The sequence below is a fragment of the Sorex araneus genome, chromosome 5 (assembly GCF_027595985.1).
Source record: "Sorex araneus isolate mSorAra2 chromosome 5, mSorAra2.pri, whole genome shotgun sequence".
In the NCBI taxonomy this organism is placed as follows: Eukaryota; Metazoa; Chordata; class Mammalia; order Eulipotyphla; family Soricidae; genus Sorex; species Sorex araneus.
In genome coordinates, this window is record NC_073306.1 from 129,424,804 (window position 1) to 129,447,585 (window position 22,782).

Below are 22,782 nucleotides of genomic sequence, written 5' to 3' on the forward strand. Positions count from 1 at the left end.
CAGGTGAGCAGATGGCAGAGAGTCTGGTGAAAGAACTGAGCAGGATTCTTGCTGAAAGGGGGTGAGGCGGAAATGAGCCACGAACCTCAGAACTCAGGGTTTAGCTTTAAAATTCAGAATTGGGTAGAATTTGATCAAAGAGAAAAGCTTGGTGCATAAAAGGAGAGGCGAGGGGCTAAAGCGATGGTACAGCGGGGAGGGCACTTGCCTTACATGAGACCAGCCTGGGCTCCATATTCAGGACCCCATATGGTCCCCCCCGCAGCCAGCCAGGAGTGATATCTAAGCACAAAGCCAGTGGTAAGTCCTGAGAACTGGGCCCCAAGACAAACAAAAATTATCAACACACTACAGGAAAGTCGTGTTTGAGTGTGTACATAACTAATACAGATGGATCAAAACCTTCCTGTCACTCTCTCTAGCCCACACCGGCCATTCTTGGACGGCTTGAAGGCTAGATGACAGAAACCAAAAGAGAGTTTTGACTCGGGTAAATGTACCTATTTATACCCTTCTCTCTTCTTCCTGTTTCCTGTTGTTGCTGTTATTGTTGTTTTGGGGGGAACCACATCCCACGATGCTCAGGGGTTACCCCTGGCTCTGCACTCAGGAATCACTCCTGGTGGGTTCCAGGGACCATATGAGATGGCAGAGATGGAACCAGGACCAGCCACATGCAAGGCAAGTGTCCTCCCTGCTGTACTATCTCTCCAGACCCTCGGCTGTTTCCCATTTAAAAGGACTCCTTCGGGGGCTGGAGTGATAGCACAGCAGGGAGGGTGTTTGCCTTGCACGCGGCTGACCCGGGTTTGATTCCCAGCATCCCATATGGTCCCCTGAGCACTGCCAGGGGTAATTCCTGAGTGCAGAGCCAGGAGTGACCCTGTGCATTGCCGGGTGTGACCCAAAAAAAAAAAAAAAAAAGGACTCCTTCGGTGCCAAAAGTTTCCCTAATGTTGATATCGGAGCACAGAGACAGTCGAGTTGATGACCTAGTAGGTTGTTACATATTTATTTTAATCTTCATGATAATCTTGCATTAAAAAACATGTTCAGAAAGAGGATGAAAATGCCTAAGTGGTAGCCATTGAAATACAACAACATAAAACATAGGTGCCACTGAGCATTGATTCTACGTGACTTACATGAATGAACTCAATCCTCATTGCAATCCTATAATCTACTGTGTATAATCTACTGTGAATCCCATTCTACATATGAGGAAACTGAGGCACAGAGAGCCTCACCCCTACCCGGTAAGGCAAAGGGCTAGTCAGCAGTAGAACAGAAGTGGACAGTGTGATTCCATAGTCAAAACTCTTAATCAGGGGTTGGAGTGATAGCACAGCAGGGAGGGCATTTGCCTTGCACGCAGCCGACCCGGGTTCAATTCCCAGCATCCCATATGGTCCCCTGAGCACTGCCAGGAGTAATTCCTGAGTGCAGAGCCAGGAGTAACCCCTGTGCATTGCCAGGTGTGACCCAAGAAGAAAAAAAAAGACTCTTAATCATCCTATCATCCTGGATTCGAACTTGGTTCGATTTGTTTGGTTTGGGGGCCACACCTGACAGGCTCACTCTGTGAGGCCTAAGGGGAGACATGACAGGCTCCACTTTAAGATCAAAACTCAGCATGCCTAGGTCTCAGTTTTCCCCATCAGAAAGTCATGACTTCGGAGCTGGAGCGATAGCACAGTGGGTAGGGCATTTGCCTTGCACACGGCCAACCTGGGTACGATTCCCAGCATCCCATATGGTCCCCTGAGCACTGCCAGGGGTGATTCCTGAGTGCAGAGCCACGAGTAACCCTTGAGCATCGCCAGGTGTGACCCAAAAAGAAAAAAAAGAAAAAAAAAGTCCTGACTTCTCAGAACACAGTATCACCCTGGGCAGATAAACCAACCCGTGGGAACAGCCTATCAGAATAGGGGGCCTGGGCAGTGGCACCCAGCCAAGCAGAGAGGGCATGGGGAGTGGAGTCACAGGGTTGCACAGGGACCAAGAGTTGGTCCCTAGAGTCACAGGACGGACAGGGACCAGAATTGGAAACATATTGCCAGTTCCTAGAAAATTACTGTTCTATAACCGAACCCTCTATGAACTGCTCAGAATTCGGAGTCCCGGTCCTTGTCAAGACTCCACTGCTCGAGCTAGCAATAAAGGGGTCTTGCCTTTGCATCCTCGCGTCTGGTCTGATCAATGTGCGAGCGAAACTCCCCTCCCGGGACATAACAGCTCCTGGCTCTGCACTCAGGGATCACTCTTGGCGGGGGCCCAAGGAACCATACGGGGTGCCGGGGATCCAAGCCGGGTTGGCCGCTTGCAAGGCCAACCCCCCTTCCCACTGTACTATCTGTCCGCCCCGAACTCGGATCTTTCTCACTGCGCAACCCACCCACTTTTCTGCCTGTGACCAGGCAAAAATGACTCGAACCTCTCCGCCATTTACCCCTCTCCCTGCGAGGGCCCTGGGCGGCTGTGGCACCTTAGGGGCGCCCTGACAAACGCCACAGCCCTGCAACCCCTGCGTGGGCAGCGGGCGGCGGCATCCGCGCCAAGTCTGCGCTCAAGGGCGGGCCGGAGCGACCGTCCAGCGGGGAGGGCTTGGTGCTGCGTGCGGCTGGCCCGGGTTGGATCCCCGGCATCCCACAGGGTCGCCGAGCACCGCCGGGAGTGAGTCCTGAGTGCAGAGCCAGAAGGACCCACTGAGGGGCTGGAGCGATAGCACAGCGGGGAGGGCGTTTGCCTTGCACGCGGCCAAGCCGGGTTCGAATTCCAGCATCCCATGTGGTCCCCTGAGCACAGCCAGGAGTAATTCCTGGGTGCATGAGCCAGGACTAACCCCTGTGCATCGCCCGGTGTGACCCAAAAAGCAAAAAAAAAAAAAAAAAAAAGTCGGCAGTAAGAAACAGCCCCGGGCCGCAAGGGAGAGTCCGACGGGTCTCAGAGCCTCCCGGCCGGAGTTCCCGGCCCCCCGCGTCCGTCCCACTCCAAAGCATGGGGGCCACTGAAACCCGACAGCTCCCAGCGCCCGAGAGGCAGCCCCGCCCACCTCACCCGCCGACCCGGCCCCTGACCTCGCCCGCGGTCCCCGGCGGGACGCCGCGGCGCGGTTCCCATGGCAACCCGGCGGCGCGGCCCGTCGCGCTTCCGGGCGGCGCGCTCCAGTGACGTCACGGGCGCCTTTCCGGCCGGTGGCGGAGCCGGGTCGAGGGAGCGGGCGAGTGGGGGGCGCCGATGGGGGCCACGGGCGACGCCGAGCAGCCGCGGGGGCCCGGCGGGGCCGAGCGGGGCGGCCCCGAGCTGGGGGACGCGGGGCAGCTGGTGCTGACGGTGAGGGAGGGGGGCCCCGGGGCGGCCGGGCGGGGCCGGGGGGGCCCGGGCGTGGCCGCCGCCGCCCGCCGCGCGGGCCCCGGGAAACGCGGCTGCCTCTCTCCGACCCTTGCAGAAGGCGCGGGGCCGCGACTCTGCGGGCTGCACACCTGCCCTCGGCCGGCCACAGCCCTCGCGCCGGCCCCGCGGTGGGAGACGCGGCGAGAGCGCCCCGGCGGGCCGGGCCGCGGTGACCTCCGTCCCTTGGTCCCCACAGAACCCGTGGAACATCATGATAAAGCACCGGCAGGTGCAGCGAAGGGGCCGCCGCTCCCAGATGACCACGAGGTGAGGCCGAGGGGTTGCCCCGGGGGTGGGGGGGGACGGCGCCGGGGGCCGGGGCTGGGGGAGCTCCGAGCCGGAGACCCCAAGTCGGTGACCTCTGAGCACCCCCAGGTGTGGCCCCGCGGCCCCCCAGCGCTGCTGGAGACAGGCGTTTCACTGGCCGAAGTGCCTCAACCGCCCTGACTGCCCGTGGGAACGGCCCCCAGGCCCTTGCTCAGTACTGGCGTGGCCCCTGGAGAGACATTTTCAGGGGCAGAGGTAGGACAGAGGGTAGGGTCCCTGCCTTGCACACGACCGAACTGTGATCCCGGAGCACAGAGCCAGGAGTAAACCCTGAGCATAGGTAGATGTGCCCCCCCCAAAAAAAAAAAATAATAAAGGAAAAAACAGAACTTACGGTTTTTTGTTTACTTTTGAACCAAACCCAGGATATGCTCAAGGATCAATTCTGGTGGGGCTGGGGGACCCTCAAAGTTCCGGGGATCAAACCCTGCTCGTCCGTGTGCAAGGCACACTCCTTACCCACTGCACTATCTGACCCCCCCCAAAGGTGTCATTAAAAGGGTCAGGTGTATCTCAGCAGTAGAACAATATTTTTTAATTATTTCCCTTTTTTTAGTGGGGGGGAGCTTTTGGGGTCGCAAGTGGCGATGCTCAGGGGTTACTCCTGGCTCTGCACTCAGGAATTACTCCTGGCAGTGCTCGGGGGACCATCTGGAATGCCAGGGATCGAACCCGGGTCAACCTACTGCAAGGCAAACACCTTCCCAACTGTACCATTCCTCCAGCCCAAACAATTTCCTTTTTTTAAACAAAGCTTTTTATTATCCCTCCTTCCCCCTGTTCTCGCTGTTGTTCCCAGTTGTCACTGTGACTGGTGTGCGTGCACACGCCCCATGGCGGTGCTCATTGAACCGTGCTCTCCTTTAGTAGCTGCACACACGTGCCCCCCGTACCAATATCCTTAGTGGCATACACAGTCGTGGTTGTGGTGCTGCTCAGATGTTGCCCTTTCTTCTTTTTGTTTGTTTTGGGGCCACACTTGGCTGTGCCCAGGGCTGACTCCTGGCTCTGTGCTCAGGAATCACTGCCCTCTGGGATACTGGGGTTGAACCTGGGTCGGCTTTGTCCAAGGTAAGTGCCCTGCCCACTGTACTATCTTTCTGGCCCTCGCTTCTTTAGTTGTGATGCTTGCACGGTATGGCAGCCCTTATTCTGTGGTGCGCACACATCCCCACGGAGCAGCTGGAAGTCACTGTGCTGTGGAGTTCCGAGCTGCCAGGGCCAAGTGGCAGAGATGAGGCTCATTGCTCACATATGTGGGACCCCAGGGATTTGAACTTGTAACCATTTGCTTACTTGCAAGGGAGGTGCTCCGGGCCACTGCCTTGCGTGTGTAAGCCCAAGGTTAATTCCTCAGCACAACAACAACCCAAAAAAAGAGAGAGAGAGAGAGAGAGAGAGAGAGAGAGACTTGGGGCTGATAGTACAGTGGGTGGGACACTTGCCTTGTACGTGGCCACCCAGGTTCCATCCCTGGCGTCCCATATAGTCCCAAGCACGCCGGTAGTGATCCCTGAGTGCAGAACCATCTGGGTGTGGCTCATGTCACTTCCTGATCTAAGAGGAAAAATTTTTTGCACGTATTTATTCCTATTTGTTAAATTGTATGGACTTCCTGTGGACCTTTTATTGTGAATTTAGCCTTACTGTCATTCTTGGTTTTGTTTTGTGCAGTGCTGGCGGGCCGGGGAGCGTGTGGTCCAGGGGACAGACTCAGGGCCTCAGACTTGCCAGGCCTGTGCTCTGTCGCTTGCACTCTCCCCCCAGCCCTGACCTTACTTTCACTCTCTTAGAGGCCCGTTATTATCTCCTAAGACTGTAGAAAAATAATATCCGTTTCCTAGAGTGACAAGGAAATCAAACTAAAGTCCTGAGGCTCCGGTCTGCCCAGGACCCAGGCACAGAGCTAGTTTCAGGAGCACTGTTGGCTCTTGGCGTGCCGGAGCCTGAGTCGGGCAGGTGGGCAGACGTGGGTTTGGACGGGGCCCATGACCGCGTCTCCCTCCCAGTTTCACAGACCCTGCCATCTCCATGGACCTCCTCCGCGCCGTCCTGCAGCCCAGCATCAACGAGGAGATCCAGACTGTCTTCAACAAGTACATGAAGGTGAGAGGGTAGAGGGAAGAGGGCCCGGGCTCCGGCCCTGTAACGTCACTCTTGGTACTTACAGTGTTTTGAAAGGGGGGGCTGGAAAGATTGTACAGCAGGGAGGGCATTTGCCTTGCACGTGGCTGACCTGGGTTTCACCCCCAGCGTCCTTGATGGTCCCCCAAGCACCACCAGGAGTCACGCCTGAGTGCAGAGCCAGGAGTCACACCTGAGCATCGCTGGATGTGGCCTCAAAACAACAAAAACAAAATTATTTTGGAAGGAAAGTATGTAGATAGATAGGTAGATATAGATGTCTCTAGGGCCAGAGTGATAGCACAGCAGGTAGGTTGCTTCCCTTAGTGCAGCCAACCAGGGTTCGATCCTCTGGTATCCAATATGGTCTCTTGAGCCCCGCCAGGAGAGATTCCTCCGTGCACAGCCAGGAGTAAGCCCTGAGCACTGCAGGTGTGGCCCTTTGTGCCCCCCTCCCCCGAGGAAAAGAAAACCAAATTAATTTGGGAGTGGGGCCAGAGCGATAGTACAGTAGGTAAGGCATTGCCTTGCACACAGCCAGCCTGGTCTCCTGCACCACATATGGTCCCCCCAACCACCACCAGGGGTGATCCCTGAGCACCATCAGGTGTGGCCCCGAAACAGAATACTCTGGAATGAGGAATCTGGCTCATGCTTTCCCTGCAGGAGCCCCAGGTTTGAGCCCCAACGCTGCATGGTCCCCTGGGTGTGGCTCTACAAGGAAAAACAATTAGATTATGCATAGGCCTATAATAACCTTGTATGTGGCTCTCCTGGAGTGTCAAGCCTAGCATACGCAGAACTGAACACTTCCTAAACAGTGTTTGTTTACTCACTCGAGCAGTGTTTCCTCAGCACCTCGCGTGCTGACAGCATTCCGGGCCTGGGGGAGCCAGCAGGGAACACGGCCATGTCCTGCTCTCCTTACACCAGTCTGTGCTGCATTAGAGATCAGACGCCCCCGGGAAAGGTGGGAGAGGGGCTTTGTGGAGCAGGGGGCGCTGCTTCCCAGCCTGTGGCCAGGAGGCCCCTCTCAGAGGACAGACACCCAGATCAGGTGAGAACGAAGGCAGGTGGGGGCTTGACGCCTCGCTCATGCCCACATTCCGAGTGGCTGGAGCACGCTGAGCCCGGAGAGCAGGGCCAGAGGGGCCCGCGAGGCGACAGGGACCCAGCCCGTGCAGAATTCTTGAAGCCGTGGTCAAGACTTGGGGTTTTACTGTCAGTAGAACAAAGGTTTCTGGAGAGTTTGGAGCAGAGCGTGTGATCAGGAGATGTCCGCAGAGGCACTCTGACTGACTCATGGAGAGTAGACTCAGGAGTGACCGCGCGGAGGCAGGCAAGGAGAGCTAGCAGTAAAGATGTCAGCAAGGCTGGGACCAGAGCCATAGCACAGCGGGGAGGGCGCTGGCCCTGCACACAGCCGGTCCGGGTTCAATCCCAGGCATCCCATAGGGTCCCTGAGTGCAGAGCCAGGAATAAACCCTGCGCATCACCAGATGGTGGTGCCCCAAAGCAGAAAGGTGTGGGACAGAGTCCTCTGCGGTGCTTCTCCCTAGTTCTTCCAGAAGGCAGCACTGAACGTGCGGGACAACATCGGGGAAGAAGTGGACGCAGAGCAGCTGATCCAGGAGGCCTGTCGCAGCTGCCTGGAGCAGGTGAGGCCCATGGAAACGGCTGTGGGGGGGGGTGGGCAGGGGGGTGACGCTCCGTGCAGCTCGGGGCTCTGATCAGAATGGGGGTCCCAGGGGAATTGGGGGCCTGCCTCTCAGGCCCACTTAGCACCTGGACCTGTTGCTGACAGGCGGGAAGGGGTGTGACCAGGCGCTGTGTGTGATGGGCCCCTCGCGTGCACCATTCACCCATGCCTCAGTCGTGGCCGAGGGGCCCCGGGCAGAAAGCTCACTGCCGCCCCTGGTTTGCAAGGAAGAATTTATCGAGCAGGAGAGAGACTGGTCGAGTCCCCTCTCCCCTCGGGGAGCGTTTGGGGATGGGAGCCTACGAGGCGCTGTAGCCCTCTTGCTGGTCAGTGACTTCGGGTGAATTTAAAATCAAGGGACCGGGGCTGGAGCGATAGCACAGCGGGTGGAGAGTTTGCCTTGCACACGGCCGACCCGGGTTCAAATCCCAGCATCCCATATGGTCCCCAGAGCACCACCAGGGCTGATTCCTGAGTGCATGAGCCAGGAGTGACCCCTGTGCATTGCTGGGTGTGACCCAAAAAGAAAAAAAAATAAAATAAAATCAAGGGACCAGCCTGAGGACTGGAACCTGGGGACAGCCTCACGTTGCTCTGGGAGAGACCTCCGAGGTGTGGGTGTGCGACTGTCAGACCCACAGCGAGGCAGGAACTAGCGCGGCGGCAGTGAGCGGCTCCTCTCCAGAGTCCGCGTGGAGGCAAACGAGCAGGGCCCTTCGTTTCCTCTCCCCTAGCCCTGAGCCCACTCCCCGGGAGCTGGGTTTGGACCTGGCGTTTCTCTTGTGCACGTCCTGCTGGTTGGTGAATACCACTCTCCAGGGTGAGACGTCACCCGGGGTCACTACCCATCTTCCTACATGTTCTCTATTGCTGCCTGGCAGGGCGGGAGGGGATGGTCACCACCCTTCCCGCCTCCAGCTCTCAGTGGTCAGGAGGCCTACTGTCAGGCCGGTCAGTGTGTGGTCAGGCACCCACATCAGGCTGGGCATTGTGTGGCCAGGAGGCCCAGCATCAGGCCGGTCACTGTGTTCCCAGAGAGCGGTGCACCTGTTTGTGTGCGGTGGCTGCTGCTATTAATAGAAGCTGTCGGCGTCTCGCAGACTCCCTGCTTGCCTGTGAAACATTAGCCATCCAAGCTGGGCGTTTCTCTCCAGCAGCCACAAGGTCTGCTTCCAGCTCCGTGCTGTGATTGATGTTCTTCAGCACCAGAGCCGTGCTCGGGGCAGGTTCCATCCCCACCACTGGGGGGCGCCCCCCAGCACCAAGCCTCTGAGCATTGCTGGGTGTGGCCCAAACACCGAAAGAACAGTAATCACGATAGTGAATGATAAACCTGTTACTGATTAGAGTTCCAGGCAGAGCAGCCTAACGAGATCTTCCTTTGTAGGGCCTGGAGAAATTGTGTTTTCCATCCAGGCTCTGACCCCATGCACCTCCAGGTCTACCCCCAGAAACAACAGCGAAAAACAGCAACAGCAATAACAGAAAACCTCTCCTCCCTGGCCCCTCCACTTTTTTTTTTTTTTTTTTTTTTTTGCACTTTTGAGACCCTCATTTTATCTCTAACCCTGCAGACAAGGGGGAGAAAAATGTCTCTGAATACCATGAGGAGATTGATACAGAAAGAAACTCAGGAAACTCCTGAGTTCCAGTGAAAGATAAAGAATGGAGCGACGGGGAATTGAACCATTACTCTATGTCCGGTTTGTCCCTGTCTGGTCGCCTGGTCCCAGAGCCCCTTTCTGGTCATGGTGGGACTGGAAAGCCAGAGTCTCGAGCAGAAGGTCCCGTGCCACCGGCAGAGCACTGCAAGGTCAGGGCCCAGAGACTTCTGTCCTCTCCCAACCAGCGCCAGATGAGTCCAGCTGTTGAACAGTCTTCTAACCGCTTTTAGCCTCTTCTTTTGCGACTTTTATACATTTTATTTTCATAAATAAAATTAAAACTTTATTGCCATAAAGTAGTTCACAACAGTTCATTACAGATAATATTCAAACACCACCTCACCAGCGAGCATCTTCCCAGGACAATAAGAGGGAAGTGTGTGAAGGTTGTTGTATTTCATTCTGGAGACATGTAAGCCCGTATGTGAGAGAATACAAGCAAGTATGTTAAAACCAAACAAGTGTGTGCTACTTTAGGTACATCAGGGGCTACAGTATAAGAGGTGCCCCAGTGAAGACAGCCTGGCGTGGGGTCAGGGGATTCTGCTCTGTTCCAGAATAGTCTCTGGATCTTGGCCATTGATGAGATTACATGGCACCGGGGGCAGTTGCCAAGCTACTGGAAAACTGGGGAGCTGGGGGAAGGGGTTCCAGTCCCAGTCCAAGCAGCTTGGAGATCTCAGCCACAGGTCCCGCATACCTGGGTTCCTCTGCCAGTTCCTTCATAGGGGAAGCTCGTCTGTACGTGTGGAAAGTTAGCTTCATTTTTAACCTCTGAAATTGGGAGTAAAACCAGTCCCCACCACCAGAGGCCTGCTGTGAAGCCTGGGAGAGTTCAGGCAAACTGCAGAACATGTTAGGTACTCTGTATGTTGTGCTCCTGTTCTCAGTTACAAATATTGCTGACTCAGTAAAGCAGGCGTTGGGGTGCCCAGGTATTGTCTGAAGCCCCCTTGTGTAAAACTGCCTGAGGAACTCCGTGTGGCATTACAAGAGTCTTCAGACCCAGCATCAGATGTTTTCCTTCATTTGCATAGAGTCAGGACTTGATTTCTCATTTCCACTTCCGAGTCCTTATCTTGGGCACCTCAGTGGTGTTGCCTAAATTCCTTAGCTACTCCCCCCACCACGAGCATTTTTTTAGAAAGAATGACTTCTTATTAACACTTTTCTTGGGCTGTTTTTCTTTTTTCCGATCATATGATATCAAGTAGTTTTGCAGACTCTTGATTTGTCATTTTATTTATGTAAATAATATACATTCCTTAAGAAAAGCCAGGCACAGGGCCAGAGAGATTGTACAGCAGTTAGGGGGCTTGCCTTGCACAGGAGCCAGTCCAGATTCACTCCCCACGGCCTGGAATGATAGCACAGCAGGGAGGGCGTGGGTAGAGCGTTTGCCTTGTACGCAGCTGACCCGGGTTAGATTCCCAGTATCCCATATGGTCCCCCGAACACTGCCAGGAGCAATTCCTGAGTGCACGTGCCAGTAGTAACCCCTGTGCATCGCCGGGTGTGGCCCAAAAAGAAAGAAAAAAACAGATTCACTCCCCAGCATGGCCTAGCTCCCCTAACTACCACCAGGAGTGATCCCTGAGCACCGCTGGCTGTGACCCAGAAAGCAAAAGACAGAAAAAAAAATGTTCAGGGGCTGGAGAAATAGCACAATGGGTAGGGCCTTGTGTTCGGCTGACCTGGGTTCAATTCCCAGCATCCCATATATGGGCCCCTGAGCACCACCAGGGGGTAATTTCTGAGTGCAGAGCCAGGAGTAACCCCTGTGCATCATCGGGTATGACCCAAAAAACAAAAAGCCAAAAAAAAAAAAAGTTCAGCCCGGTGGTTAAAAATGCAAGCTTTGGAGCCAGAGCGATTTGCCTTGCAAAGTACAGCGGGAGGGCGTTTGCCTTGCACACAGCTGACCTGGATTTGATCCCCAGGTTTAAGCACCTCCAGGAGTAATTCCTGAGCGCAGAGCTAGAAGTAACCCCTGAGAATCACCAGGTGTGGCCCAAAAGAAAAAAAAAAAAAGATGAATGCAAGCTTTGCAATATAAAATAAATTCGTGTGGGCCTGGACCTGCTGCAGGCCAGGCTGGAGGGTGGGCAGGAGAATGGGAGACAACGGTGGGGAGAAGGAGACAGTCTGGTAGAATTGGTGTTAGAATATTTAGTGCCTGTAACAACTCATCACGAACAACTTTGTAAACCATAGTATAAAAGTAAAGTGTAGGAGAGAAAAATTGTATGTATGAACGCCTTAACTTTTTCACATAAACTCCAAAATAGCACAGAATTTTTTTAAGTTTATCAGTGACAGGTAAGGTATGATTATTACCATGATGAAATCCAAGTATAGAATAAAATTTAGTGCAATATATTTATTGCCTTAGATGGTTTTCATTGCCTGATTTACATAGGTGAAAATCATGTTGCAGTCACAAATTGGCTCTCATTGGTTTATTTTTCTGATCGTTCTGTTTGCCTTTTCTTTAACCTTTGTTAGAACAAACAATATAAAGTAAATTTGTTATGATCCTAAGGGGCCACTTGGGGTTGGGAGGGGAAACCGGGGGCTTCGGTGGAGGGAAGGTCACACTGGTGGTGTTGGAACATTAAATGCCTGAAACAACTGTATTATAAATAACTTTGCAGATCACAGTGTTTTGATAAAAATAAATTTTTTGAAAAAGAGGAATGTAAGCTTTGTGCCAGAGAGATGGCGCAGTAGACTGTGTGCTTTGCTTGCAAGAGGCCAAAGTTCAATCTCTGCGCTGCCTCAGTTCCTTAACACCGCCTCCAGGAGTGATCCCCTCGCACCAAGCCAGAATAGTCCCTGCACACCCCTGAGTGTGACCCAAAAACACACAAATTAAAAAACGCACGCTTTCTCTCGGTGTAGCGTGTCCAGATACGAGTCCTGGCTTTACTGCTGAGCAGTTGGATGACTTGAAGAAAGATGTCTCACCTTACTACATTTCAGCTTCTCTTTTTTTTTTAAATCTCTGAAGCATTTCTCATCATCTGAGATCGCCTTGTTTTCTGGATTTGTGCGGCTTATCATCCAGATCATTCTGGCCATAAGCGCCACAGGAGTGGGGCCTTGCTTGTGCGTTTGGTTGCTGTGTTGCCGGGAGAGCAGCCTCGTCGCTCAGTACTTCCTCAGTGAAGCTGCAGCTGGCCAGGGCTGCAGATTGACTCAGAAAACACAGACCGTCGGGGTTCGGCTGGGCTGAAGGAATGAGTCGGTTCCCTGGAAATATTGACAGTATTCTGTGGGCATTGAGATTTCTGTTTAGTTGGGTTTGTGGGTTGTTGTTTTTTCAATGTTGCGTATTTGCCATTGTGAATTTTCTAACAGTTCCTACTATTGCGTCTTTTAAAAATTAGTTTTAACTCCAGTTTGGAGGTGCGACTTAACCTACCCCAGACAGTGAACACTTGTTCTTCCCCCCTTCAGGCCAAACTCCTGTTTTCCGATGGAGAAAAAGTGATCCCCAGACTGACCCATGAGCTTCCTGGGATAAAGGTCAGAGTCCCTGTGTTCTGGAAAAACGGAGGGGCCGGGGGCAGGCGATCGCTGGACCCAGGGGGCATCCCGCAGCCTCCGTGTGTGCAGGGCCAGCCCTAGAGGCCGCTGGCTGCAGCGGGGCCAGGGAGCGGTCGCCCCACGCTCTGTCTCCAGCTCCCTGGCCCTGCCCTGCCACCAACAAGCCCTTCCCTTCTCGCCCAGCGTGGCCGGCAGGCGGAAGAGGATTGCGCCCTCCGGGGAAGCCCCGTTCCCAAAAAGGTAAGCGGGAATCCGCTTCCTGGGTGCCTCTGGGCCTTTCTGGGCTGACAGCCAGAGCCCGTCCAGGACCCTGTGCTCTGTCGGGAAAACCCTCTCCATCCCGCACCCCTGGGCTGCCCTGGGAGGGGTGGGGGCTCCCCCGGGCAGGCTTCTGACAGCTGTTCTTTGTGGCAGAGGAAGGGACGGCCTCCTGGGCACATCCTGTCAAATGACCGGGCAGCCGCTGGCATGGTGTGAGTAGGGGCCAGCAGAGCGGGCGGGGGCCTCACCGAGGAGACGCACCCCTACCTCACACCCTGGGCAGGGCAGCCTGGTGCCCCAGCTCCTTTTCTCGCTTGTTCCATTTGTTCCTTTTTATGGCTTGACGAGTCACTCCCAGCGGTGCTCGGGGCTTCCTCCTGACTCTGCACTCAGGGGTCACTCCGGGGGGGGCTCCGGGAACCATACATAGTGCAGGGGATCGAACCCAGGGTGGCCGCATGCAGGGCCAGTATCCTACCTTCCTTCCACTGCTCCAGGCGTTAGGTTGGTTGTTTCCAAAGAGATTTGAAACAACCTGTTTGTTGTTTTCCCCAAAGTTCTCTGTAGAAGCCTAGTTAGAGTTCAGTACACAAAGGTAAAGGGTACAGTCTGGTTAGGATGGTAGGCGTGACCTGAAGCCACCAGCTTGGAGTAGAATTAATCATCCAGCCTCAGTTTCCTCTCTGGCCTGAAGCGGGTCTGTCCATCACAGACGCCACTGGCAGCTGTCACTGCTGGGCTCTCAGAGGGGAAGAGGATGCCTTGGCAGCTGCTGGACCTGCCCATGAGGCTAGGCGGGCGCAGGGCCAAGGCTGGCCCCTGTGAGCCCCCTGACGGGCGCCAGGCAGGGGGACTCCGGGCTCACCCGAGGGCGCGAGGGGCCCCACCAACAGCAGCAGGCTCTCGGCCAGCCTTCGGCCTCGCCTTGCCTGGTTTACCTTTCCTCTTTCGTTCCAAACAGGTGGAAACCAAAATCCTGTGAGCCAGTTCGCCGAGAAGGCCCCAAGGTATGATACGGGGGCGTGGCGGCGACCCCTGTCGCACAGACACTCTGGGGCCCCCACAGGGGCCAAGGGCCAGGGGTGAAGCCGGGCACGTTGCCCCGGAGCTGCCTGGTCACTGCCCAGCTGCCCCAGCACTGGGCCCCCAGAGGGGTCTCAGGGGGTTGGACCTGGGGGCAGAAGGAACCTGAGTCTTGCCGGAGTCCTCTGAAAGCTGCAGGGCACTTGCCTGTCCGCGGTGCCGGGAGGTGACGTCACTGCTGATCCCAGTCTCAGGAAGCCCTCCGTTCTTGCTCTTCTGTGGGCGAGGGGTGTCTTTCCTGCCAGCTAAACCCTTGGGTCTGGCTGCCTGAGGCATTTGCTGTGCCTGGGGACAGTGTGGCCGAGAGACTGACCTGGCGCTGACCAGCGGTGGCAGGGCCAAGCCTCCAGGCAGCTGCTCTCGGCCGCCTCTCTTGGACACCAGTTTTCTTTTCTTTATTGTTATTTATTTATTTTATTTTTATAAAGTTGCTCACGATATTTGATTACATTTAATATTCGGGCACCACTCGCACCCCCCATTGCACCTCCCCGCCACCATATCGCCGTCCCAAGCCCCAGCCCCTGCCCTCAAAGCAGAACCGAAACACTTTATTTCGTATTGCTTGTTATGAATCATCCGCTGAAAATGAGACCAGCGAAGATGGTTCAGTTTCACCCAGGAGCCATCGAGCCCTTCTACAAGAGATTAATAGCATGTTAAAGGTTGGGCCTTGTGTGCTTGTATCTGTATCTGTATAAATACATTTCCCCCTAAGGTTAGTTACCTTCCGCCTTAAACCCCACCAGGTGTGGCGCCCCACTCTTGGTATATTGGTGGTGTGAAGTATGAGACCCCACACTGCGGCAGTTACGGCCGCACGGTCAGGAATACATTGACTCACGGGTGAGGCCCGTCCAAGCGTGTGGAGGGCGGACATGAGCAGGGTGGCAGTTGAGGTCTGGAGGTTTTCAGCTGCCCGGGCTGGCTCTGTTGAGGCAGGGAGGGGCCTTACCCGCCCCCCTCCGGGTTGCCTCCAATGAAGCGGCCTGGTGCAGGGTCCGAGGCATGGCTATGGCGTCTCGTTTTATGCTCTCTTCCGAGAGATTTCTATCGAGTCTGGATCATGGCCGTTGATGAGATTAATGGCGCCTGTGGCGGCTTGTGGGGGTGACTGCCGAGCTAGGGAAATAGGGGAGGGCGAGCGGGGGAGGGGGGCACCCATTCCCGGTTCCATTGAGCCTGGAGTTTTCAGTCACAGGTCCTTCCTACCTGGGACACCACAGATTTTGGACTCTGTTGCGTCCCCTGTTAGCAAGCCTTTGGTGGGGAGGGGGCCTTGGGTCACACCCAGTGTATCTCAGGGGCTACTCCTGGCTCAGGGGATCGAACTGGGGCTGATCACATACAGGCAAGGCAGGTGCCTACTTGGTGTTCATCTCTCCAGCCTGAGCTCTGACAGCAACGGGGGCCTTTTTCATTGTGGGGAGGGGGCAGCGAGAGCATGGGTGTTTGGGCCTCACCCAGTGTTGTCCAGGGCTCTGTGTTGTCGTCATTCCTTGGTGGAGATCAGGGGCCACATGGGGTGCTGGGGACCGAACCCAGGTCGGGCACGTGTAAGGGAAATACCTCCCCCGCTGTGCGGTCTTCAACCCCAGCAGTGCAGTTCTTCAAATAAAGCCCTCCAGGAGCACCAGTGAGGCGGGTTTGCTGAGGCCGCTACCAGGGAGAAATGGTGTCCCCGCCCCCTTTGAGCAGGTGGGCCTTGGGGCCCCTGCCGTCCACCCCTAACATCCTGCTCCGCTGGCCTGAGTGAAGGGAGAGTCCCCAGAAATCTCTCTCAGGACACACCTGGCAGTGCTCAGGACCTACCCTTGGCTCTGCACTGGTGGTGATCAGGGATGCCAGGGGGAAACCCTGGTCGCTGCGTGCAAGGCAGGTGCCCTCCCCGCCCGACTGTCTCCAGCCCCTCCCTCTCAGTTCCTTTTCCCTTCTCCGCTAGAGCCCCTTGCCTGCCTCCACTCCCGACACCCCCAGACGGGTTAGCAGCCAGCCTGTTGGGAAATGGAGCAGGGCCCCCCCCCTGCTGCTCCCCAAGCACCCTCCCCGTCCCACCCCGCCCCTGCAGGATGGCTCCTCCCCGCAGGCCAGACCCAGACTGGCTCCTGCCCTGCTTTCCGCCTCATCTAGCTCCCGCTCCCCGTCAGAACTGACTTGGCGACCGATCCTGGGCAGCCTTCCCCGTCCCCTCCCCTCCCCCCGGCACCCCGTGTGCCCAGCCCCCTTCATCTCATGATGATGCAAGGATGCTGCACCCAGTGCCTGGCACTGGCCTGGCCTGTTTCTGATGGCTTGGTTTCGAGAATCATCTACTGGGGGGAGGGGCAGGCTGGTAGGACAGGGCCTCGGGAGGCCTGTTTCTGTCGGTCCACCAGCTGAACCTCGCCTTCCCGCTCTCCTGCAGTGGGATCCGGCTCGCCTCAATGAGTCGACCACCTTCGTGCTGGGCTCACGTGCCAACAAGTAAGTATAAGGGCCATGGTGTGTGTGTGGCAGGATGGGAGGGTTGCCCACCCCAGCATCCCAGCTGCCAGCAGCCTTACCACTCACCTGTTGATTGCAGGGCCCTGGGGATGGGGGGCACCAGAGGGAGAATCTACATCAAGCACCCACACCTCTTTAAGGTAGGTGAGTGCTGGGGGCCAGTGGGAGGAGACGGGGCTGGGATCCGCCGACGGCACCAAGAATCCCAGAGCTGCTCTGACACGGGAGTCCGGACTGGGGTCCCGGTGGCCCCTGTCTCTGTCCATCTGTCGTGTGCTTAGGCGGGAGGTGGGGGAGCACCAGGAATACCAACTTCTCCCGAATGCTTCTCCCATGCCAGGTAGAATTCATAGCTTCCTATCTGGGTACGTGCCCGGTGGTGGCATTGCCCTGGGCGCCGAGCTGACAGCTCTCCTGACCTTCTCCCTCGCAGTACGCAGCTGACCCCCAGGACAAGCACTGGCTGGCCGAGCAGCATCACATGCGGGCGACCGGGGGCAAGATGGTAAGCACTGCTCCCCGGGCCCGCCCAGCCGCTGCCCTCCCGGTGGGAACCACCGCGCCTGCCAAGTGCTGGAAGCAGACACTGGGCTCTGGAGACCCTGCCCTGGCCCCGGCCGGCCACACACCATGCCCCTTCCCCCCCCCCCCCCCCCCCGCATCCTGGACACTTGGACTCACTAGCTGGGTGGGAGAATGGCGGGTCTGGGGCTGGGCAGAGCAGAGCACAACTGCGAGTGTTAAGAAGCAGCGCCAGGAAGGAAGAGGGCTGAGCCCTGCCACTTCGCCCCGAGCCCACCTCTCCCCATGCACCCGTGAATACTGCACACTCCTGCCGGACACAGCGGCACTTGGGGGCTTTGTTTGCTTGTTTTTCCCACCTTTTCTTGGCCCACACCCGGCAATGCTCAGGGGTTACTCTTAACTACACCCAGAAATCTCTCCCAGTGGTGCTTAGGGGGCCATCTGGGATGCCGGGGGTCCAACTGAGTTGGCTACGTGCAAGGCAAATGGCCCTCCCCGCTGTACTGTCTCTCCGGCCCCTGGACTCTTGTTATTAGTTTTGTTTTTGGTTTGTTTGGGTTTGTGGTGGGGTTTTTTTGTTTGTTTTTATTTGGGGGAGAGGGCATGGAATGTGGGGTCACATCCAGCGATGCTCAGGGATTACTCCTGGCTCTGCACTCAGGAATTATTCTTGGCAGTGCTGGGGGGACCATATGGGATGCAGAGGATAGAACAGTTAAACAGATGTTTAATAGGGAACCAGAGTAGAGTGGGTCGGGCATCTGCCTTACACGACGCCAACCCAGGTTTGATCACCATTATCCCATATGGTCCCGTGAGCCCACCAGAAGTGATCACTGAGCACCCCCAAATGTGACCCAAAAATTCCCCCAAAATTTAATTTTTTTTTTAATAAGCCTGTGTTTAATAAAGTGTAAGTGTCACAGAAACGATCAGAAGCACTGATCGCTGTCCTTTGCTCCCGCCCAGGCCTACCTCCTCATTGAGGAGGACATCCGGGACCTTGCTGCCAGCGATGACTACAGGTAAAGCCAGGAGCTCTGACGTCGTCACCCCCAGCCTGCCCGCCTTACAGTGGCCCCTGGGATGAGCCTGGACTTACAGTGGCCCCTGGGATGAGCCTGGACACCCGTGGGTCAGCTTCTTCCCCACTGTCTGTTCCAGAGGCTGCCTGGACCTGAAGTTAGAGGAGCTGAAGTCCTTTGTCCTGCCCTCCTGGATGGTGGAGAAGATGAGGAAGTACATGGAGACACTACGGACAGAGAACGAGCATCGCGCCGTGGAAGCTCCCCCGCAGACCTGAGGCAGGTGGCCTGGCCAGCTGTGGCAGCCCGCCAGGGCACTCCGACCCGCATGGCCAAGGCCTCTGCCGGACTGCTCGGCCATGGATCTCAGCGGCATTAAGCTGTGCCTGGGCTAGTCTGTAGTGAGTCATTACAGAGCACCCCAGACGGGCACATAGTTCTTTATTTGTAAAGTTATTGGGACAAGAAACAATTAAGCAGTTTGTAATAAAGACAGGTGGTGAGCCTGCTGTGTGGTCTGTGTGTGTGTGTTGGGGACGGGGCAGTGCTAACAACATCCGGGGTCCCTGGAGAGGAGGCTTAGAAGGAAAGGCTGCCCAGAGACCCTTCCCAGCCCACCTTAGACCCAGGAAGAGCCCACCTCCCCTGGGCCTGCCCACTTTAGAATACCTTTCCTGGGCCTCTCCTCACCCAGCTAAGGTATGGGAATAGCACTGAGTGGTAGCTAGCCCCCTAGGGGACTGATGACAAACTCATTTCGGTATAGGGCAGAGTATTGAACTTGTTTTCTACCCTATAGACCTCTAGTTTTTCCCCCTTGCATGAGCTTAAGTCCCAGCAAAGGCACCCAGCGCATTAAAAAAAATGAGGACTGGGGCTGGAGCGATAGCACAGCGGGTAGGGCGTTTGCCTTGCACGCGGCCGACCCGGGTTCGAATCCCAGCATCCCATATGGTCCCCTGAGCACTGCCAGGGGTAATTCCTGAGTGAAGAGCCAGGAGTAACCCCTGTGCATCGCCAGGTGTGACCAAAAAAAAAAAAAATGAGGACTAGGGCTCTTCACTTTGAGGGAGGGGTCACAGTGCTGCGAGAAGGGAGGCCCATCCGCAGGGAACAGGGGTCCACCTGCCTTTCGGAGACGGGCGTTGGATCGCCCTAGGTTCATCCCACGTGGGCTTTTCCTTGGTCCTTTAATGGTCGGCGCTTCTCCGAGGGGCACCAATCGGCGGCAAATCCGTTGGTTAATGGCAGCCCCTCCGACCAATGGTGCCTCAGGAGCTGTATCCCGCCGTCCAATAGCAGCGCGCCGGTGGGTGGATCTATCCGTTGCACGGCGATTTAGCACTTTAGAGCGTCCTATTGGCCGGATCAAACCCAAGCGGGGCGCTGATTGGTCGGCACTGCTAGAGGGTTACGATTCAAACGCGGGCGGGCGGCCCCGCAGCCCTGCAGTTGCAGTCGTGCTCCCCGCGGTCCTCTCTCTCCCAGCGCCGCCGGGATGGCCTCCCAGAACCGCGACCCCGCCGCCGCCAGTGTCGCCGCTGCCCGCAAAGGAGCCGAGCCCAGCGGGGGCGCTGCCCGGGGCCCCGTGGGGAAGAGGTGAGTGGTGGGGAGCCCCACCTCCAGCCAGCCCAACACCCCTGGAGTTGGGGCCCGAACGGCCCTGAGCTCCTGGGCCCAGATCCAGGCCTTCCGGAACCCCCCTCCCCTGGGAACAGGGTGGTCAAACGGAAGATGAGAGAACACGCCTGGAGCTCGTCTGCTTAGCGGCCCCCTTCACTGTCCTCTCCCAACCTCCCCACCCCCAGTGGGCATCGGCTGCCAGGAGGCCCCGCGGCCGGGCTACATCCAGGGACCCCCGGGACCTAGCGGGAGGGGAGGAGAGGGGAGAGATGAGATCCCGCAGGGAGAGAGATGCCAGGGGAGCTCGGAGGGAAACGCGCCCCTGGGAGCCCCGTGGGAACCTGGAATAAAGGAGGCTGAGGCTGAGACGACCGAGGAGAGCCCGGGCGCCTCTGACAGCCGCCCCGCAGAGATGGAGGGTGCGAGCACCACCTGGAACTCTGACCCACTCGGGTTCCCAGGTGACACCGATGCTCTGTTTGCAGGCTACAGCAGGAGCTGATGACCCTCATGGTGAGTGACATCCTGCCTGCAAACCCACCCTCCACCCTCCACCTGCCCCTAATCCTTTCCTTCCTGCCCTCCAGCTGCGTGCTACTTGGAGGGGGTGAGGGAGGCCCACCCAGGCCCACACCTGAGTCTCTGCTCCTGATCCCATTCCCCACAATCCCATCATCTCTGAAATACACTTCTTCCAGGAAGCCACACAGCCCTCCCCTCTTCTCCCCTCCCCTCCCCTCCCCTGCCTGCCTGGCCTTACCTCTGTGCCCAGCTCTCACCCACCTGCCTTGCTATTTCTGCGTCTGTGTCAGGAAAAGCCTTTAGGACAGGCCTTTTTCTTTTCCTTTTTTTTTTTCCCCTTCGTTGAGTCTTCAGCTGAGCCCTTCCGGCCCAGCCCCCTTCCTCCCACCCTGGAGTCCCCAGGCCCTGGGTGTGGCCTGCACTCAGTAGCTTGCTGGATTGCACGCCCAGCAACCAGCGAGGCTGGGGGTGGGGAGATGCCTCCCTGTTCAGTTCCTCCCTCCTTCCCCGGTGATGAACCTCAGTCCCCACACGCCTTCCCGTGGGGACGGGTTTGTTCGGCCCTAGGTGCCTAATCAGTCACTTCCGCAGAGCAGCTTCTGTCTGGTCCGGCTGCTGCTTCCACTCTACGAGGCGCAATATCAAAGTGCCGATGTGCCTAAAGGAAGGGGTTCCCCTTACAGTCCTCCTCGGCTCTCCCCAAAGTGTCCCCTCCCGCCCAGCCAGTGTTGTGCTTCCTCTCCAGATGTCTGGTGACAAAGGCATTTCTGCCTTCCCGGAGTCAGACAACCTTTTCAAGTGGGTGGGGACCATCCACGGAGCCGCTGGCACGGTGAGTGGGGGCCCGGGGGGGGGGGGGGGGCCTCATGGCCCAGAGGCAGGGGCCTTGCTCTCCCCTCTGGGCAGGGTGTGACCTCGAGCCAACGGCCGCAGCTCCCAAACTCTAAGAGAAAGGGTGGAGACAGACAGAGACGGAATCGCCCCTGGCAGTGCTCGAGGCGCCGTACTGTACCCGGGATCAAACCAGGGGTGGCTGCATGCAGGACAAACACCTTAGCTGCTGTGCCTCCCAAGTCTTCCTAGATCAGAAATTCAGAATATCCCCTAATTTTCCACCTTCAGCAGTTGATGCTTCCATGGGGCTTTCTTGTGCCCTGCTGGGTAAAGATGCCACTTTGCAGCCCCTACGTGAAAAGCTTTGAGTTGTCCCCACCAAACAGAGAAATTATCAGAACACCAGTGGTGCTCTGAATCACTCCTAGGTGGCTCTGGGGATCAAATGGGGTGCAGGGAATCGAACCTGGATTGACTGCATTCGAGGCAAGCACTGCCCACTGGACTATCTCTCCGGCCCCCAGAACACTGTCTTCTGTCTAGTAGTCCCTAACCGCAGAGGTCAGATCTGCTCTGAACCTCTGAGTTACGGGATCTTACCCCGCCCCGCCTCCCCGCCAGGTCTACGAGGACCTGAGGTATAAGCTCTCCCTGGAGTTCCCCAGCGGCTACCCCTACAACGCGCCCACCGTGAAATTTCTCACTCCCTGCTACCACCCCAACGTGGACACGCACGGCAACATCTGCCTGGACATCCTGAAAGACAAGTGGTCCGCGCTGTACGACGTCAGGACCATCCTGCTGTCCATTCAGAGCCTGCTCGGAGGTGACTGCGGGGAGCCCGCTGGCGTGCCCGTTCCCCCCACCCCACCCCCACTCCATCCGGTACCCCCTTGACCGTATCCTTTCTCCACCCGCAGAACCCAACATCGACAGCCCTTTGAACACGCACGCTGCTGAGCTCTGGAAAAATCCTACAGGTGGGGCCTTTCTGCCTGGGCCAGGGGGAACCGCAGGGCACTGTCAACCCAGGGAGCCCGGGAATCAACCCAGGGAATCCTTTGAAGGATTCTCTCCCATTCTGACCAGAAGGGGAGTTTCTGGCAGGTCTGCTGGGTGGGTGGCAGCCCAGGGGACGACCTATGCGGGAGCCACCCCCACCCCGGCAGCCCCCTCCTCCCGGCCCGTCACTCACTGGGCCCATCGGGGTCCTCTTGCAGCCTTCAAGAAATACCTGCAGGAAACGTACTCCAAGCACGCCTCCAGCCAAGAGCCTTGACGCGGGGCCCGCCCCGCCTCCTGTCAGCGTCTGTTCCTCCTCTTCGGCTGTCTGTCCTCCTCCTCTGTCTCTGTACGGAACTCTGTGTCTCAAGCTGTGGTGTCATTTTTGTTTTGTTTTCGTTATTTTAAATTAAGTCTCGTTCGACCAACCCTTGTGATGAATATATTAAATAAATACGTTTGGGGTTTTTTGTTTTTGTTTTCTGGTGGTTTGGTGTCTGTGAGCCACTTGCCACCTCTTTGGATACACCGGGTGCCTGGGGTGCCCGTCGGATCTGGGCCCTCCCTGTTTCTCTCAGGCCTGCTGTGGCGAGGCCGGTGAGCCTGGCCCGGCCATACCCATCTACTCCTGCCAGGGCGGCCCGGCGATGCCTGCTCCCACCCCAGG

The 22,782-nt window shown here is 56.9% G+C and overlaps 2 protein-coding genes across 3 annotated transcripts; both read left to right on the forward strand.

Moving 5' to 3' along the window:
• The first annotated feature begins 3,183 nt into the window (after positions 1–3,183).
• Positions 3,184–18,643, forward strand: DNTTIP1 (deoxynucleotidyltransferase terminal interacting protein 1). Of its 2 annotated transcripts, none has more exons than XM_055140103.1 (13): positions 3,184–3,333; positions 3,449–3,660; positions 5,730–5,826; positions 7,404–7,502; positions 12,667–12,735; positions 12,940–12,996; positions 13,171–13,229; positions 13,979–14,024; positions 16,505–16,563; positions 16,664–16,724; positions 17,018–17,089; positions 18,079–18,134; positions 18,274–18,643. In XM_055140103.1, exons 1-13 carry the CDS (start codon positions 3,238–3,240, stop codon positions 18,410–18,412), a joined length of 1,122 nt encoding a protein of 373 aa, XP_054996078.1. In that variant the 5' UTR covers positions 3,184–3,237; the 3' UTR covers positions 18,413–18,643. The 2 variants fall into 2 exon arrangements, with proteins under 2 accessions (XP_054996078.1, XP_054996079.1); XM_055140104.1 differs by having other exon boundaries at positions 3,590–3,660.
• A 935-nt stretch (positions 18,644–19,578) lies between these two features.
• UBE2C (ubiquitin conjugating enzyme E2 C) lies at positions 19,579–22,585 on the forward strand. Its single transcript, XM_055140208.1, has 6 exons — positions 19,579–19,733; positions 20,243–20,270; positions 21,025–21,111; positions 21,735–21,939; positions 22,034–22,093; positions 22,334–22,585. Exons 1-6 carry the CDS (start codon positions 19,633–19,635, stop codon positions 22,390–22,392), a joined length of 540 nt encoding a protein of 179 aa, XP_054996183.1. The 5' UTR covers positions 19,579–19,632; the 3' UTR covers positions 22,393–22,585.
• Positions 22,586–22,782: the final 197 nt, after the last annotated feature.